This window comes from Liolophura sinensis, chromosome 8 (assembly GCF_032854445.1).
Source record: "Liolophura sinensis isolate JHLJ2023 chromosome 8, CUHK_Ljap_v2, whole genome shotgun sequence".
In the NCBI taxonomy this organism is placed as follows: Eukaryota; Metazoa; Mollusca; class Polyplacophora; order Chitonida; family Chitonidae; genus Liolophura; species Liolophura sinensis.
The window spans coordinates 56,241,257-56,261,206 of NC_088302.1; the positions used below are offsets into that span (position 1 = coordinate 56,241,257).

General features: G+C 38.2%; 1 protein-coding gene across 1 annotated transcript; it reads right to left on the minus strand.

Moving 5' to 3' along the window:
• Window positions 1–416: 416 nt before the first annotated feature.
• Window positions 417–1,684, minus strand: LOC135473701 (complement C1q subcomponent subunit B-like). The gene is made up of 2 exons (XM_064753566.1): window positions 1,606–1,684; window positions 417–835 (listed from the first exon to the last, which is right to left on the minus strand). Exons 1-2 carry the CDS (start codon window positions 1,682–1,684, stop codon window positions 417–419), a joined length of 498 nt encoding a protein of 165 aa, XP_064609636.1.
• Window positions 1,685–19,950: the final 18,266 nt, after the last annotated feature.

The window sequence follows — 19,950 nt, forward strand, 5'->3', positions numbered from 1 at the left end:
GGTCAAACGTTTCTTTCCCATCCCCAGCATGAGGACGTCACAGACAGAATGATGTTGCAGTAGAAATGACTACATTGTAACATTGCAAACGTTGCGTTACACCCAACGTTTGGTGTAAAAATGAGTCGAGTTCCTGCTTCACACCACATCTCATGCACGGAATTAGCAAACATGCCTATTATATAGATCCAGAGGACAAACATAATTCGACGTATAGCCAAAAGGCCTCTTAGTGCAGGTGGTTATATACTATGGTATGTAACAGATGTACAATTCCTTTGACGATAGAAACTGCTTCAGACAGGTATTATAATGGTTATTTTCAGTGTTAACTGGGCGTTTTGAGTCTGTATACGGTATACCTGTTTAGGCAAAATACTTTCGTAGTTCAGAATTTGCATTGGTCAGAGTTTTCATTAGTACTTGTTATCGAAGGAACCTCTCTTGATGAGGTAGCCAGTGAAGGCGACCTTTTGACTGTCTTCTGTGCTCACTAGAAGAGAGCCTTTCCGCGCCTGAAGAGTAATGATGTCACCTCTCTGGACGAATAGCACGGCCACTTTACCACCGTTTACCCCCATAGACGACAACATGACCTCTCCGTTCTTCACCAAGTCCACGTTGCCCTTCCCAGCATCCTCTCCTGGCGCGAAGTAACCGAAGAAGTACAGGCCGGTAGTTGGAATCTTTATCTCGTTCTTGCCTGACTGGAAGGCCTGACCCACGTTTGTAAGGACGTGGTCAAATTCCACATTGCCAGTCTCGCTAAACTCTTGATTCGTGTTCTTGGACACGGTGAAAGCAACAGTGGATGGGGCGTAATGTCGGTAAAAGTCTGAGGAAAAGGTAGAAAACGAAACAGTGGAACATCAAATAGAAACACGTTGATGTTGGTTCTATGGGACACACTTAAGCCGGCACTGGAAGAAATTGAGGTTAGGAGGACATACCAGATGAAGTGCAGTGTTTTCTGCCTCTTTTCGCTAACCATAAACACACGGCCACCTTGGTATATATTAAACATCCTTGAGAAAGGCGTTAGCATTAAAATTCGTTATTATATGTATCGTTGTCCCTACACTACAACATGCCAGGTCCTAAGTTCATTTCACAAAAACGGTTAAACTCTTGTGATGGAAGTCAGGGAAACCGTTGGTACCACACCTCGCGGTTACCTTGCTGGGTTTGAACTCAACACCTCACACTCAATAAGCCATTTATTCAGCTTTGGTGACAGGAGCAAGTCGCCACAGGGCTCATAGGTCAATTGCTATAGGGGGAAATTAGGCTATGTTAACTTAGCCATTCAATTCAGGCGTCTTAATGAATCATAACTAATATTATGGAAAGTCGAAATATGTTAAATACAGAGTATCCTGTTTGTAGATAAGTGTTATGTTATTTAACTTTCAGGAGAAACCCGATAGCAAAGTTTCAACATGTTACCTTTGCGTAAACTGATATCAAGCCCACGCTGAGGTGTAAAAGATATGGCCTACAACTGAGCGACTTTCTAAAGGTCTAAAGTTATTTCCTCGTAAATGAACAAAGCATTTTGTTGTCGCTATATGAGCATTATTGAATTAATAAGGACAAACTACTCACTGTAATAGTTGTACGAGCTTTCCACAGGTAGGTGGTAGCATACGACCAGCAGGGTTATCCTCACCAGTAGTGTAGACATTTTGTGTTCTGATCTGCCCAGTTATAGGCTTTGAAACACAAACTATAGATAAATTGCTCTGTGGTGCTGCCTTATATATCGGACCAGCATGAAGCGTGAAAATTAATTCTATGAAAGCCTGGTTGAAATTGATTCTGCACGAAGTCAAGATAATAGTTAGAGCGTGGGATATCTCCACCCAAAACTTCCATCTCGTGTCAGGTGGTATTTGCAGTTTAAACTATTCAGTAGACAGGAACAAAAAGGTGAAATCACATGGTTCGCAAATACCCTTTAATTCAGAAAGCAATACTTTTTTCTGTGGCATGGCTGTTAATGGAGTCATATGGCGTGTCGGCCTTTGTAAATGGCTTGACACTGTTATATGGTTTGTGTATTCTTATCTTACAAGAAGGCATACAATGTACCGGTGTGTACATATTTGGAATAACAGCTTTTAAGCGATTATTTAAACACCCAGCATTTTCCATTATTAAGAGCTCGAATGATGTCCGAGCAAGCTTTATGCATTATAAAGCAAGTGTCATAGTTTTTCGACTTGGATGTAGGCCCTATAATAATATTGCCGATGTGATATAGGCCTATAATGATGTTACCGCTGTGATTTAGGCCTATAATGATATTGCCGATGGTGATGTAGGCCTATACTGATGTTGCCGATGTTATATATGCCTATAATGATATTGCCGATGTGATGTAGGCCTGTAATGATATTGCCGATGTGATGTGGGCCCTATAATGGTATTGCCGATGTGATCTAGGCCTATAATGATATTGTCGATGTGATGTAGGCCTATAATGATATTGCCGATATGATGTAGACCTATATTGATATTGCCGATGTTATGTAGGCCTATAATGATATTGCCCTATGTGGTATTTGCTGAATGAGTTTAAAGGTACAGGAACGCTCTCTGATATTTGAGACATTTCACCTATATAATGCACATATGAATCGGATATTTTGTTGTCACATCTTGGCATAATGGTTATTACATTAACTGTTAAACTTGGAGTGTTGAAGAGTTAAACATGTAGATATGGAAGCGCAAAAACTTCTCTATACTTCCCATAAGACCAACTATCCTGACTGCATTCTCCAACTATATAGAGATGATCCCATGGAATATAGAGGCTGATGGAGTACTTAATGCTTGGTGTGATTGACATGTATATGTACATGTAGTAGCCGTGTGTGACTCGAGCGGGTCTACACTGCGGGTCAGCAGAAACGAGTTGTAGAGTATAAGCAAGCTATAGGACTAATAGGTCTGAGGTCTGCTTCATTCTTCCCAGCTTACATTTCAGAATTACAGATCTACATGGGTCGAATCCATGGAAGCAGTTTTTACTTAAGTCAAAATTTGAAATTTGAGTTAAATGTCAATTTTTTACCCTTCGTGTTAAAGTTAGGAATTAGGAGCTATGTAAACATACATGTATATCCCAATGTGAACATCCTGGAATTGTGCGAAATTTTCCAACTTTGACTTGTCTGCGTTGTCTGTGAGGTGTCAAATTGCATGTACGCGTGAAGTACAGTTTTTTTTAATCTTGAAGTGTCCTGAGTTTTGGAGTCCTTAACTTCCATTATTTGTTCAGTAATGAACCCAACCAATAAATAACAATAATTGCGGGACAGGAAAATGATCCAGTTTTCCATGGGAAGAGCAGCGGAATCTAATCTATCTGTACCCATTGACATGTTTCGAAACAGTGGCTGGAAAAGTCACACAAGTGAGACACTTATTTGTGATATATTATGAATTAACAAAAGTATTCTCACAGCATTTTCTTTGCAATAATATATAGTCCAACATATCAAGGTGTAGTGCTTCTATAGTGTTACGTGTAAAATTGCACCACTTTAGTAATGAGCCTGAGGGATTTTACAGAAAGCAGAATGTGGGAGAATGTTAAAGAAACAGACTGTAATCGTGACATCACTGTATTTCTGATTTACTGACCACGAGGTGGCTTGAAGTTAGGAATTAGTAAGGGTTTCGGAAAAAACAATTTCGTCATGGTTATCTTTAACATGTTTAAGACACCACTGAAACAAGACAGATTTTAAATTAGTTAATTTAAGGATTCAAATCGATAAATTTGGTTTCGAAGCTTGGATGGATACAATCCGATCTTAGAGTCAAATGTGTAGATATATGAACACTCTCATCCGCCATGTTAATACGATCTGATACAACCAGCAGCCCCGGTTTGATAAAATGATTTGTGTGGTTATTTAATTGGGGTTTACTGTCACTTTCAACAATACTTTAGCGATATCACGCCACGATGATGTCTCCTGGTAGCACACTGAATTCATTGCCGGCATATTTCAAGTGCTACCTCACTGGAGCGCCATGCCGAAGACACCAGTCACATTATGGTGTCACACTATCGAGCGGTGCTTGGTCTATTTCTCTTACGATGAGCTTCAAGCAAGGAAGTACCAAGGTTGTCAATGTTGAAATCTTAGGTGTGACTCCATTCGGGACTGAACCTCGGATTTACAGAGTACTGTTTATGAGGCAGAAGCCCTGTTCCCTATATACCACCGACGCCTGTGTGTGCACAATGACAGATTTCCGTGTAGTTTTATTGCTCTGTAAACACACAACACTAGAAATACACAACGGAATGGAATTACATAAATTATAAACAAGTTCAATTACTGCGCCATTCTCAAGAATATTGCATGTATATCACAGCAGTCAGATTAAAACCAATCCAGCGAGGAGATATTTAGTAGTGTATATAACCATCAATAGACAATCTGGAAAATGAAGAGACACTCCATGGTATGAAATAAAACGATTGATTACTAATGTGACGCATTGGATCATCGTCTAGGCAAAATAGTTCAGAGTTTTCTAATCTCGTTTAAAACAGTGAGCTCAAAAGCACATTTTGCTCCCGTTAAAGCTACGTGAACTAATGATACAAGGTACCTGGTAGAATATGCTGGCTCTTGTGGTTTCACCCTTGTGGTTTCACTCTTGTGGCGCTAAGAAAACAGGACACGGTTTACCAACCATTCAGAATGTTCTGTTTTCGCAGAGTTTATTATAGCATGCATGCAGAAAAAGCAGTTCTTAATACAGTGATTTACGTAAAATTAACACATTTAGCATAAAAGTACATGTTCAGTAGTGATCAGTTACTACAGCACCATAAAGTTCAGATTAGATGATTAAACTAATAGGTATGCATGCATGTATGGTATATGATGCTGATGGAAATTCAGTGTAATTCTGTGTGTGAGCTGTGCTGGCAGCGCAGGTAGCAAGCGAAGACCCCCATAAAGCCAGTGGAGGAGGGCTACCTTATAACTATTACCTTTATACGACAGAAGATTTTTAGGTGGGTTGGCATAGTGCGGTATATAGTGACTCGTTATTATGTGGAACTGGGAATCCCGTGGTATAAGCGTGGTATATACCTTGGTATAACAGTTTCACATTTCCACCAATGACAGATTGAATGATTACTGCTTAACTCCACATCGGCGGTGTTTCAGCCATATATCGTGCTGATCTCTCAACGACAGAAACTGCTTTCATATTGGTATATGGTTATACAAATGACATTCTTTAATAAGCATATACGTTTTAAAGTGGTGCATAATATATTTACTGTTGGGAAGAACGCTATGTAGTACACTTTAACTTTTGAGTTTTTGCTAGTACTTTTTGTCGAAGAATCCCCTCTTGATCAGGAAGCCACTGAAGGTGACTTTGCGATTATCCTCGTTGCTTTCCAAAACAGCTCCTTCTTCTCCTTGTAGACAAAGCCTGTCGCCTTTCTCGAGGAACAATACGACCGCATTGGCACCATTATCCCCCATAGACGACACGACAACATTGTCATTCTTCACCAAGTTCACGTTGCCCTTTTTCAGCATCTTGTCCTGGAGCGAAGTAACTGATGTAGTATAGACCCGTAGTTGGAATCTTCACCTTGTTATCGTCCATCTTTGAAGGCCTTGCCCACGTTTGTCAAGACTTTTTCAAATTCCACAGTGTCAGCCTCGGTAAATTCTTGGTTCGTGTTCTTGGCCACGGAGAAAGCAACAGTAGATGGGGCGTAACGCCGGTAGTAATCTGATGGAATGGTAACGAGAATGGAGTTTTACTGAGCAAATGTACAACACCTATTTATTCGAAGTCTATTTCAGGCACTTATCGAGGTGGTATGGTATTTACAGGCCTACACCTTATGGCCAAGCCTAAATCTGATCATGTTGATATATAAATGAAATATACTTCATAAACGGAATTGAATTAAACATTTTTAATTTGATTTTTTCATTTTTGTGTTCAAAACCAACGGCTCAGTTAAAAAGTGTGCTATTTTGGTAGACAGCAAGTGCTCTTCAATGAAATTCTTGTATAAAGCATTACGAACCTAAGCGATTTCAAGAGAGCTATCACCGTGTGGTGTACAGTCGGAGGCTTACTTGAACTTCAGTCACAGTATACATCATAACTTGGTCAATGGCTACTACGCAGATAAGTGTGTCGCGTGGACCAGACACTGCATGGATCCGAACAAGCGACATCATTGGTCAATGGCTATCTCACCAGTTGAATTTACAATGAATTTTGGCATCGAGGTGAAATATAAGCCAAAGTATAGATATATTACAATACACACATGGCCTTATGTATTTTCTGTACTTGTCTGGTATCTGATGCGATGTTATGGTGCTTAAGTCACAAAAAAAGCTACTTACAGGCTCGCACAATTTCAACATGTCACCTGTGTGTCAACTGGTAGCATAGATGTACATGTTTATATATAAATGTAATACACAAATAGGCTTAATAAGCGTCTTTTCCGTAAGGAAATGAAGACTATTTCGTTAACACTAGGTTTTATAAGGATTATTAATAAATTATGGATGAGAAAATGGCACTTACTGTAGTTGTATGTGTACGAGCCCTTCACGGGCATGTGGTAGCACATAACCAGCAGGGTAACCACCAACAGGAATTTAGACATTTTGTGTTCGTAACATACAGCTAAGCTTTCAGACACCGACACGCTCTCCAGGTGTCCTATTCGCTGGTGTTACACCTTATATAATAACGCTACACAGCGCGTGCAAATTAACATGATTTGTACCAAACCTTAGACTGATAATGCACGAAGGATGAATATACAATATGACCGTGGGAAAGTTCATTACATCTCGTGCCAAGCGGTGCTTGTAGTTGGAATTATGTACTAGGCACGATATATAAAACCAAACCTCATGCTTTGCAAAAATCGCCTTATAACTGATTTTAAAAATGCCATTTTGTTTAAATTTGAGTCATAAGACGAATTTTTAAATTGCTTACCGCTGTTCTCATGTTGTGTCTATTCTCATGGGCTCTCTCAAAAAGAATATGTGTACCATTTGTACACATGTGTTTGTCCACAATTTGGTACACATTAAAAGTGTAGACACAGGAAAATGGTTTTGCACATTTCTGGGCTTATAATTTGTTGCAATGCGGCCTGATGCACATCTGGTGCACATCTTGTGTATATTGTGTACAGAATTGCTTTTAGAAAGTATTGCAGGGAACAGATATATTTAGAATAACAAAGAGATATTAAGACAATGTTTCAACTAATATAATAGACTGAGACACGCAAATAATTTTTTCCAGGAGAACGTGTAGTTTACGTGGAGCAAGAAATCACCGCGATATCTCTTAACACCATGGTCATGAATTTAAAATTCATACGAATATGTGATGTGTGTGTTGTTTTGTGTGGCGATTTCAGTCATTGTCACAAGTTATTACTCCGAAAAGTGGTGTACCAAGGTTATTCCATCAAACGCCTCCACTTTTAGTTTCTTAAGTTTTACAATGCACGAGTGTAACTCTCTTGCATAGCTAAATATGGACAGTGTCCAGATGCGCTGGTGTCTAATTGCGCTGGTATATTTTCATGGCGTATGATATGATGAATACATTAAATATATGAACACATGCGATCAATCAACTCAGATATATATTTTGATGAATGATAATTAAAGTGGTTCATGATACACATAATGACACATAAATATAAGATTTTTTTTCAACGTAGTAAAATGCATTTGAAACATTCAATTTGGGTTCTGCGGTATTTTTTCTAACTACATATTGGAACCAGTGACGTCACATCAGGTGGTTGCTAGGACAACATCGGCATGCTATAACAGAACATATGTAGGCCAATGCATATCATGCGTTGATATAATACAACCTGCTGACTTGTAAGCTGCTTTGTGCATAATGTGTGCACAATGATTGGTTTGTAAGCTGCTTTGTGCATAATGTGTGCATAATGATTGACTTGTAAGCTGCTTTGTGCACATTGTGTACACAATGATTGACTGGTAAGCTGCTTTGTGCATATTGTGTACACAATGATTGACTGGTAAGCTGCTTTGTGCATATTGTGTGCACAATAAATGACTTGTAAGCTGCTTTGTGCATAAAGTGTGCACAGTGGTTGACTTGTAAGCTGCTTTGTGCATAATGTGTGCACAGTGATTGACATGTAAGCTGCTTTGTGCATAAAGTGTGCATACTGATTTACTGGTAAGCTGCTTTGTGCATAATGTGTGCACAATGATTGACTTGTAAGCTGATTTGTGCATAATGTGTGTGCACAATGATTGACTTGTAAGCTGCTTTGTGCATAATGTGTACACAATGATTGCATGCCGTGTAATATCAAGATGTTTCTCCCTTTATAAATTCTTCGTGAATTTTAAGCCGAAGAAAAATAAAATTATATGTTTTGAGGAAATTGTTTTATCAGTGAAGTGAAAACGGCCGGAAAATAAAACCACATGACCAGAAGGCAAACTAGTTGGGTGATTGCTTCTCTCACCGTTTATGATAAAAAAAATGATTTTTTCAAAAAGCTTTATATTGAATCGTCACAAGCGAAGACATTAAACTGGTGAGATATGCCTTAGGATTTGTGCGTGCGTGCATGCTTGCCTAGGTAAATTGGAGACTGAAAGGCGCCTCTCTTAATATCTGCTTCACGAGCAATCTTTTTTCTAGAAAGAAGCATTTTTTTGTTGATATATTAATTTTCCATCACATGCATGACGATTAAATAAACACACGCTATGTCGAGGATAAGAGATAAGATCATGCATGGTTGAGTGATTGTGATGGCACGTAATAACCTTGCTGCGTAGTAACCACTATATTGGGGAAACCAGCAGCCTTGAGGTAACCAAATTATCTCATGTTGACGATTGGTGATTAAATAGTGGTATTACAGCATATATTTTATACATGCGTAAAGACATTCCTACACAAATGTGGAAACCATACATTATTTTTAACGAAATTAGAAAAAAGTAATATCTAAAGATTTAGGAGATATCTAATAAACAGGTAAGAAAAATAGCCAGTAAAGATTAGGTAAGACCGGTCATGAAAATTCCTGCTTGCACATTTGGGCTAAACGTGCGAATTCTTCACAGCACGCGTGTGTAGTATTAGATGTGTGCTATGCCGTGCATCTGGCATCTATGTATGTGTAATATTGATGTCTGGTACACAGGCTATGCTCAGCGGAGAGTTAAGTTCCTCACTATTATAACAAGGTAAGGGTGGAAAAACGCTAGTATTCGGACCAGTAACGGCACGCCCTGGAGGACGGTTTTGAATATTAACTTTAGGGAAACACATCCTGAGTTGTGTGGTTGTGTACATATTCCAGATGCTAATAAGCCGTCTGTGTGTTATTAGCAGAGATGAAACACAATTTTTCACTCATTTTATTTCAAATATGGAGTAAAGTTTTTTAACTGTTCGGTGACATAAAATGTAACAGTGATAATGGGGATCCATTGTTAACAACGGCTGTACAAAAGTGTTGTGGAACTGCTTTATGTTAACAAAATAATTGTAAATGGGCTCAGCATCATTCCCTGCATTCATGTACATAACCCAAGGGATACATCAAATAATTGTGAATGGGCTCAGCATCATTCCCTGCATTCATGTACATAACCCAAGCGATACATCAAATAATTGTGAATGGGCTCAGCATCATTCCCTGCATTCATGTACATAACCCAAGCGATACATCAAATAATTGTAAATGGGCTCAGTATCATTCCCTGCATTCATGTACATAACACAGGGATATATCAAATAATTGTAAATGGGCTCAGCATCATTCCCTGCATTCATGTACATAACCCAAGCGATACATCAAATAATTGTAAATGGGCTCAGCATCATTCCCTGCATTCATGTACATAACCCAAGCGATACATCAAATAATTGTAAATGGACTCAGCATCATTGCCTGCATTCATGTACATAACCCAAGCGATACATCAAATAATTGTAAATGGACTCAGCATCATTGCCTGCATTCATGTACATAACCCAAGCGATACATCGAATAATTGTAAATGAACTCAGCATCATTCCCTGCATTCATGTACATAACCCAAGCGATACATCAAATAATTGTAAATGATCTCAGTATCATTCCCTGCATTCATGTACATAACCCAAGCGATACATCAAATAATTGTAAATGGCTCAGTATCATTCCCTGCATTCATGTACATAACCCAAGGGATACATCAAATAATTGTGGATGGGCTCAGCATCATTCCCTGCATTCATGTACATAACCCAAGCGATACATCAAATAATTGTAAATGGGCTCAGCATCATTCCCTGCATTCATGTACATAACCCAAGCGATACATCAAATAATTGTAAATGGACTCAGCATCATTCCCTGCATTCATGTACATAACCCAAGCGATACATCAAATAATTGTAAATGGACTCAGCATCATTCCCTGCATTCATGTACATAACCCAAGCGATACATCTAATAACTGAAAATAAACTCAGCATCATTCCCTGCATTCATGTACATAACCCAACCGATACATCAAATAATTGTAAATGGGCTAAGCATCATTCCTTGCATTCATGTACATAACCCAAGCAATACATCAAATAATTGTAAATGGGGCTCAGTATCATTCCCTGCATTCATGTACATAACCCAAGAGATACATGAAATAATTGTAAATGGGCTCAGCATCATTCCCTGCATTCATGTACATAACCCAAGCGATACATCAAATAATTGTAAATGAACTCAGCATCATTCCCTGCATTCATGTACATAACCCAAGCGATACATCAAATAATTGTAAATGGGCTAAGCATCGTTCCCTGCATTCATGTACATAACCCAAGCGATACATCAAATAATTGTAAAGGAACTCAGCATCATTCCCTGCATTCATGTACATAACCCAAGCGATACATCAAATAATTGTAAATGGGCTCAGCATCATTCCCTGCATTCATGTACATAACCCAAGCGATACATCAAATAATTGTAAATGGACTCAGCATCATTCCCTGCATTCATGTACATAACCCAAGAGATACATCAAATAATTGTAAATGGACTCAGTATCATTCCCTGCATTCATGTACATAACCCAAGGGATACATTAAATAATTGTGGATGGGCTCAGCATCATTCCCTGCATTCATGTACATAACCCAAGCGATACATCAAATAATTGTAAATGGGCTCAGCATCATTCCCTGCATTCATGTACATAACCCAAGCGATACATCAAATAATTGTAAATGGACTCAGCATCATTGCCTGCATTCATGTACATAACCCAAGCGATACATCAAATAATTGTAAATGGGCTCAGCATCATTCCCTGCATTCATGTACATAACCCAAGCGATACATCAAATAATTGTAAATGGGCTCAGCATCATTCCCTGCATTCATGTACATAACCCAAGCGATACATCAAATAATTGTAAATGGGCTCAGTATCATTCCCTGCATTCATGTACATAACCCAAGGGATACATCAAATAATTGTGGATGGGCTAAGCATCATTCCCTGCATTCATGTACATAACCCAAGCGATACATCAAATAATTGTAAATGGGCTCAGCATCATTCCCTGCATTCATGTACATAACCCAAGCGATACATCAAAAAATTGTAAATGGGCTCAGCATCATTCCCTGCATTCATGTACATAACCCAAGCGATACATCAAATAATTGTAAATGAACTCAGTATCATTCCCTGCATTCATGTACATAACCCAAGCGATACATCAAATAATTGTAAATGGGCTCAGCATCATTCCCTGCATTCATGTACATAACCCAAGCGATACATCAAATAATTGTAAATGAACTCAGCATCATTCCCTGCATTCATGTACATAACCCAAGCGATATATCAAATAATTGTAAATGGGCTCAGCATCATTCCCTGCATTCATGTACATAACCCAAGCGATACATGAAATAATTGTAAATGGACTCAGCATCATTCCCTGCATTCATGTACATAACCCAAGAGATACATCAAATAATTGTAAATGGACTCAGTATCATTCCCTGCATTCATGTACATAACCCAAGGGATACATTAAATAATTGTGGATGGGCTCAGCATCATTCCCTGCATTCATGTACATAACCCAAGCGATACATCAAATAATTGTAAATGGACTCAGCATCATTGCCTGCATTCATGTACATAACCCAAGCGATACATCAAATAATTGTAAATGGACTCAGTATCATTCCCTGCATTCATGTACATAACCCAAGGGATACATCAAATAATTGTGGATGGGCTAAGCATCATTCCCTGCATTCATGTACATAACCCAAGCGATACATCAAATAATTGTAAATGGGCTCAGCATCATTCCCTGCATTCATGTACATAACCCAAGCGATACATCAAAAAATTGTAAATGGGCTCAGCATCATTCCCTGCATTCATGTACATAACCCAAGCGATACATCAAATAATTGTAAATGAACTCAGTATCATTCCCTGCATTCATGTACATAACCCAAGCGATACATCAAATAATTGTAAATGGGCTCAGCATCATTCCCTGCATTCATGTACATAACCCAAGCGATACATCAAATAATTGTAAATGAACTCAGCATCATTCCCTGCATTCATGTACATAACCCAAGCGATATATCAAATAATTGTAAATGGGCTCAGCATCATTCCCTGCATTCATGTACATAACCCAAGCGATACATGAAATAATTGTAAATGGACTCAGCATCATTCCCTGCATTCATGTACATAACCCAAGAGATACATCAAATAATTGTAAATGGACTCAGTATCATTCCCTGCATTCATGTACATAACCCAAGGGATACATTAAATAATTGTGGATGGGCTCAGCATCATTCCCTGCATTCATGTACATAACCCAAGCGATACATCAAATAATTGTAAATGGACTCAGCATCATTGCCTGCATTCATGTACATAACCCAAGCGATACATCAAATAATTGTAAATGGACTCAGCATCATTGCCTGCATTCATGTACATAACCCAAGCGATGCATCGAATAATTGTAAATGAACTCAGCATCATTCCCTGCATTCATGTACATAACCCAAGCGATACATCAAATAATTGTAAATGATCTCAGTATCATTCCCTGCATTCATGTACATAACCCAAGCGATACATCAAATAATTGTAAATGGGCTCAGTATCATTCCCTGCATTCATGTACATAACCCAAGCGATACATCAAATAATTGTGGATGGGCTCAGCATCATTCCCTGCATTCATGTACATAACCCAAGCGATACATCAAATAATTGTAAATGGGCTCAGCATCATTCCCTGCATTCATGTACATAACCCAAGCGATACATCAAATAATTGTAAATGGACTCAGCATCATTCCCTGCATTCATGTACATAACCCAAGCGATACATCAAATAATTGTAAATGGACTCAGCATCATTCCCTGCATTCATGTACATAACCCAAGCGATACATCTAATAACTGTAAATAAACTCAGCATCATTCCCTGCATTCATGTACATAACCCAACCGATACATCAAATAATTGTAAATGGGCTAAGCATCATTCCTTGCATTCATGTACATAACCCAAGCAATACATCAAATAATTGTAAATGGGCTCAGTATCATTCCCTGCATTCATGTACATAACCCAAGAGATACATGAAATAATTGTAAATGGGCTCAGCATCATTCCCTGCATTCATGTACATAACCCAAGCGATACATCAAATAATTGTAAATGAACTCAGCATCATTCCCTGCATTCATGTACATAACCCAAGCGATACATCAAATAATTGTAAATGGGCTAAGCATCGTTCCCTGCATTCATGTACATAACCCAAGCGATACATCAAATAATTGTAAAGGAACTCAGCATCATTCCCTGCATTCATGTACATAACCCAAGCGATACATCAAATAATTGTAAATGGGCTCAGCATCATTCCCTGCATTCATGTACATAACCCAAGCGATACATCAAATAATTGTAAATGGACTCAGCATCATTCCCTGCATTCATGTACATAACCCAAGAGATACATCAAATAATTGTAAATGGACTCAGTATCATTCCCTGCATTCATGTACATAACCCAAGGGATACATTAAATAATTGTGGATGGGCTCAGCATCATTCCCTGCATTCATGTACATAACCCAAGCGATACATCAAATAATTGTAAATGGGCTCAGCATCATTCCCTGCATTCATGTACATAACCCAAGCGATACATCAAATAATTGTAAATGGACTCAGCATCATTCCCTGCATTCATGTACATAACCCAAGCGATACATCAAATAATTGTAAATGGGCTCAGCATCATTCCCTGCATTCATGTACATAACCCAAGCGATACATCAAATAATTGTAAATGGGCTCAGCATCATTCCCTGCATTCATGTACATAACCCAAGCGATACATCAAATAATTGTAAATGGGCTCAGTATCATTCCCTGCATTCATGTACATAACCCAAGGGATACATCAAATAATTGTGGATGGGCTCAGCATCATTCCCTGCATTCATGTACATAACCCAAGCGATACATCAAATAATTGTAAATGGGCTCAGCATCATTCCCTGCATTCATGTACATAACCCAAGCGATACATCAAATAATTGTAAATGGGCTCAGCATCATTCCCTGCATTCATGTACATAACCCAAGCAATACATGAAATAATTGTAAATGGGCTCAGTATCATTCCCTGCGTTCATGTACATAACCCAAGCGATACATGAAATAATTGTAAATGGGCTCAGCATCATTCCCTGCATTCATGTACATAACCCAAGCGATACTTCAAATAATTGTAAATGAACTCAGCATCATTCCCTGCATTCATGTACATAACCCAAGCGATACATCAAATAATTGTAAATGGGCTAAGCATCATTCCCTGCATTCATGTACATAACCCAAGCGATACATCAAATAATTGTAAATGGGCTCAGCATCATTCCCTGCATTCATGTACATAACCCAAGCGATACATCAAATAATTGTAAATGGACTCAGCATCATTCCCTGCATTCATGTACATAACCCAAGAGATACATCAAATAATTGTAAATGCACTCAGTATCATTGCCTGCATTCATGTACATAACCCAACCGATACATCAAATAATTGTAAATGATCTCAGTATCATTCCCTGCATTCATGTACATAACCCAAGCGATACATCAAATAATTGTAAATGAACTCAGCATCATTCCCTGCATTCATGTACATAACCCAAGCGATACATCAAATAATTGTAAATGGGCTCAGCATCATTCCCTGCATTCATGTACATAACCCAAGCGATACATCAAATAATTGTAAATGAACTCAGTATCATTCCCTGCATTCATGTACATAACCCAAGCGATACATCAAATAATTGTAAATGGGCTCAGCATCATTCCCTGCATTCATGTACATAACCCAAGCGATACATCAAATAATTGTAAATGCACTCAGTATCATTCCCTGCGTTCATGTACATAATCCAACCGATACATCAAATAATTGTAAATGGGCTCAGTATCATTCCCTGCATTCATGTACATAACCCAAGCGATACATCAAAAAATTGTAAATGAACTCAGCATCATTCCCTGCATTCATGTACATAACCCAAGCGATACATCAAATAATTGTAAATGGGCTCAGCATCATTCCCTGCATTCATGTACATAACCCAAGCGATACATCAAATAATTGTAAATGAACTCAGTATCATTCCCTGCATTCATGTACATAACCCAAGCGATACATCAAATAATTGTAAATGGGCTAAGCATCATTCCCTGCATTCATGTACATAACCCAACCGATACATCAAATAATTGTAAATGAACTCAGCATCATTCCCTGCATTCATGTACATAACCCAAGCGATATATCAAATAATTGTAAATGGGCTCAGCATCATTCCCTGCATTCATGTACATAACCCAAGCGATACATGAAATAATTGTAAATGGACTCAGCATCATTCCCTGCATTCATGTACATAACCCAAGAGATACATCAAATAATTGTAAATGGACTCAGTATCATTGCCTGCATTCATGTACATAACCCAAGCGATACATCAAATAATTGTAAATGATCTCAGCATCATTGCCTGCATTCATGTACATAACCCAAGCGATACATCAAATAATTGTAAATGAACTCAACATCATTCCCTGCGTTCATGTACATAATCCAACCGATACATCAAATAATTGTAAATGGGCTCAGTATCATTGCCTGCATTCATGTACATAACCCAAGCGATGCATCAAATAATTGTAAATGGGCTCAGCATCATTCCCTGCATTCATGTACATAACCCAAGCGATACATCAAATAATTGTAAATGGGCTCAGCATCATTCCCTGCATTCATGTACATAACCCAAGCGATACATCAAATAATTTTGAATGGGCTCAGCATCATTCCCTGCATTCATGTACATAACCCAAGCGATACATCAAATAATTGTAAATGAACTCAGCATCATTCCCTGCATTCATGTACTTAACCCAAGCGATACATCAAATAATTGTAAATGGGCTCAGCATCATTCCCTGCATTCATGTACATAACCCAAGCGATACATCAAATAATTGTAAATGGGCTCAGTATCATTCCCTGCATTTATGTACATAACCCAAGGGATACATCAAATAATTGTAAATGAACTCAGCATCATTCCCTGCATTCATGTACATAACCCAAGCGATACATCAAATAATTGTAAATGGGCTCAGCATCATTCCCTGCATTCATGTAAATAACCCAAGGGATACATCAAATAATTGTAAATGAACTCAGCATCATTCCCTGCATGCATGTACATAACCCAAGGGATAAATCAAATAATTGTAAATGAACTCAGCATCATTCCCTGCATTCATGTACATAACCCAAGCAATACATGAAATAATTGTAAATGGGCTCAGTATCATTCCCTGCATTCATGTACATAACCCAAGCGATACATCAAATAATTGTAAATGGGCTCAGTATCATTCCTTGCATTCGTGTACATAACAAAAGCAATACATCAAATAATTGTAAATGGGCTCAGTATCATTCCCTGCATTCATGTACATAACCCAAGCGATATATCAAATAATTGTAAATGGGCTCAGTATCATTCCCTGCATTCATGTACATAACCCAACCAATACATCAAATAATTGTAAATGGACTCAGCATCATTCCCTGCATTCATGTACATAACCCAAGCGATACATCAAATAATTGTAAATGGGCTCAGCATCATTCCCTGCATTCATGTACATAACCCAAGCGATACATCAAATAATTTTAAATGGGCTCAGCACCATTTCCTGCATTCATGTACATAACCCAAGCGATACATCAAATAATTGTAAATGGGCTCAGCATCATTCCCTGCATTCATGTACATAACCCAAGCGATACATCAAATAATTGTAAATGCACTCAGTATCATTCCCTGCATTCATGTACATAACCCAAGGGATACATCAAATAATTGTAAATGAACTCAGCATCATTCCCTGCATTCATGTACATAACCCAAGGGATACATCAAATAATTGTAAATGAACTCAGCATCATTCCCTGCATTAATGTACATAACCCAAGCGATACATCAAATAATTGTAAATGGACTCAGCATCATTCCCTGCATTCATGTACATAACCCAAGCGATACATCAAATAATTGTAAATGGGCTCAGCATCATTCCCTGCATTCATGTACATAACCCAAGCGATACATCAAATAATTGTAAATGGACTCAGCATCATTCCCTGCATTCATGTACATAACCCAAGCGATACATCAAATAATTGTAAATGGACTCAGCATCATTCCCTGCATTCATGTACATAACCCAAGCGATACATCAAATAATTGTAAATGGGCTCAGCATCATTCCCTGCATTCATGTACATAACCCAAGCGATACATCAAATAATTGTAAATGGGCTCAGTATCATTCCCTGCATTCATGTACATAACCCAATGGATACATTAAATAATTGTGGATGGGCTCAGCATCATTCCCTGCATTCATGTACATAACCCAAGCGATACATCAAATAATTGTAAATGGGCTCAGCATCATTCCCTGCATTCATGTACATAACCCAAGCGATACATCAAATAATTGTAAATGGACTCAGCATCATTCCCTGCATTCATGTACATAACCCAAGCGATACATCAAATAATTGTAAATGGGCTCAGCATCATTCCCTGCATTCATGTACATAACCCAAGCGATACATCAAATAACTGTAAATGGGCTCAGCATCATTCCCTGCATTCATGTACATAACCCAAGCGATACATCAAATAATTGTAAATGGGCTCAGTATCATTCCCTGCATTCATGTACATAACCCAAGGGATACATCAAATAATTGTGGATGGGCTCAGCATCATTCCCTGCATTCATGTACATAACCCAAGCGATACATCAAATAATTGTAAATGGGCTCAGCATCATTCCCTGCATTCATGTACATAACCCAAGCGATACATCAAATAATTGTAAATGGGCTCAGCATCATTCCCTGCATTCATGTACATAACCCAAGCAATACATGAAATAATTGTAAATGGGCTCAGCATCATTCCCTGCGTTCATGTACATAACCCAAGCGATACATGAAATAATTGTAAATGGGCTCAGCATCATTCCCTGCATTCATGTACATAACCCAAGCGATACTTCAAATAATTGTAAATGAACTCAGCATCATTCCCTGCATTCATGTACATAACCCAAGCGATACATCAAATAATTGTAAATGGGCTAAGCATCATTCCCTGCATTCATGTACATAACCCAAGCGATACATCAAATAATTGTAAATGGGCTCAGCATCATTCCCTGCATTCATGTACATAACCCAAGCGATACATCAAATAATTGTAAATGGACTCAGCATCATTCCCTGCATTCATTTACATAACCCAAGCGATACATCAAATAATTGTAAATGCACTCAGTATCATTGCCTGCATTCATGTACATAACCCAACCGATACATCAAATAATTGTAAATGATCTCAGTATCATTCCCTGCATTCATGTACATAACCCAAGCGATACATCAAATAATTGTAAATGAACTCAGCATCATTCCCTGCATTCATGTACATAACCCAAGCGATACATCAAATAATTGTAAATGGGCTCAGCATCATTCCCTGCATTCATGTACATAACCCAAGCGATACATCAAATAATTGTAAATGAACTCAGTATCATTCCCTGCATTCATGTACATAACCCAAGCGATACATCAAATAATTGTAAATGGGCTCAGCATCATTCCCTGCATTCATGTACATAACCCAAGCGATACATCAAATAATTGTAAATGCACTCAGTATCATTCCCTGCGTTCATGTACATAATCCAACCGATACATCAAATAATTGTAAATGGGCTCAGTATCATTCCCTGCATTCATGTACATAACCCAAGCGATACATCAAAAAATTGTAAATGAACTCAGCATCATTCCCTGCATTCATGTACATAACCCAAGCGATACATCAAATAATTGTAAATGGGCTCAGCATCATTCCCTGCATTCATGTACATAACCCAAGCGATACATCAAATAATTGTAAATGAACTCAGTATCATTCCCTGCATTCATGTACATAACCCAAGCGATACATCAAATAATTGTAAATGGGCTAAGCATCATTCACTGCATTCATGTACATAACCCAAGCGATACATCAAATAATTGTAAATGAACTCAGCATCATTCCCTGCATTCATGTACATAACCCAAGCGATATATCAAATAATTGTAAATGAGCTCAGCATCATTCCCTGCATTCATGTACATAACCCAAG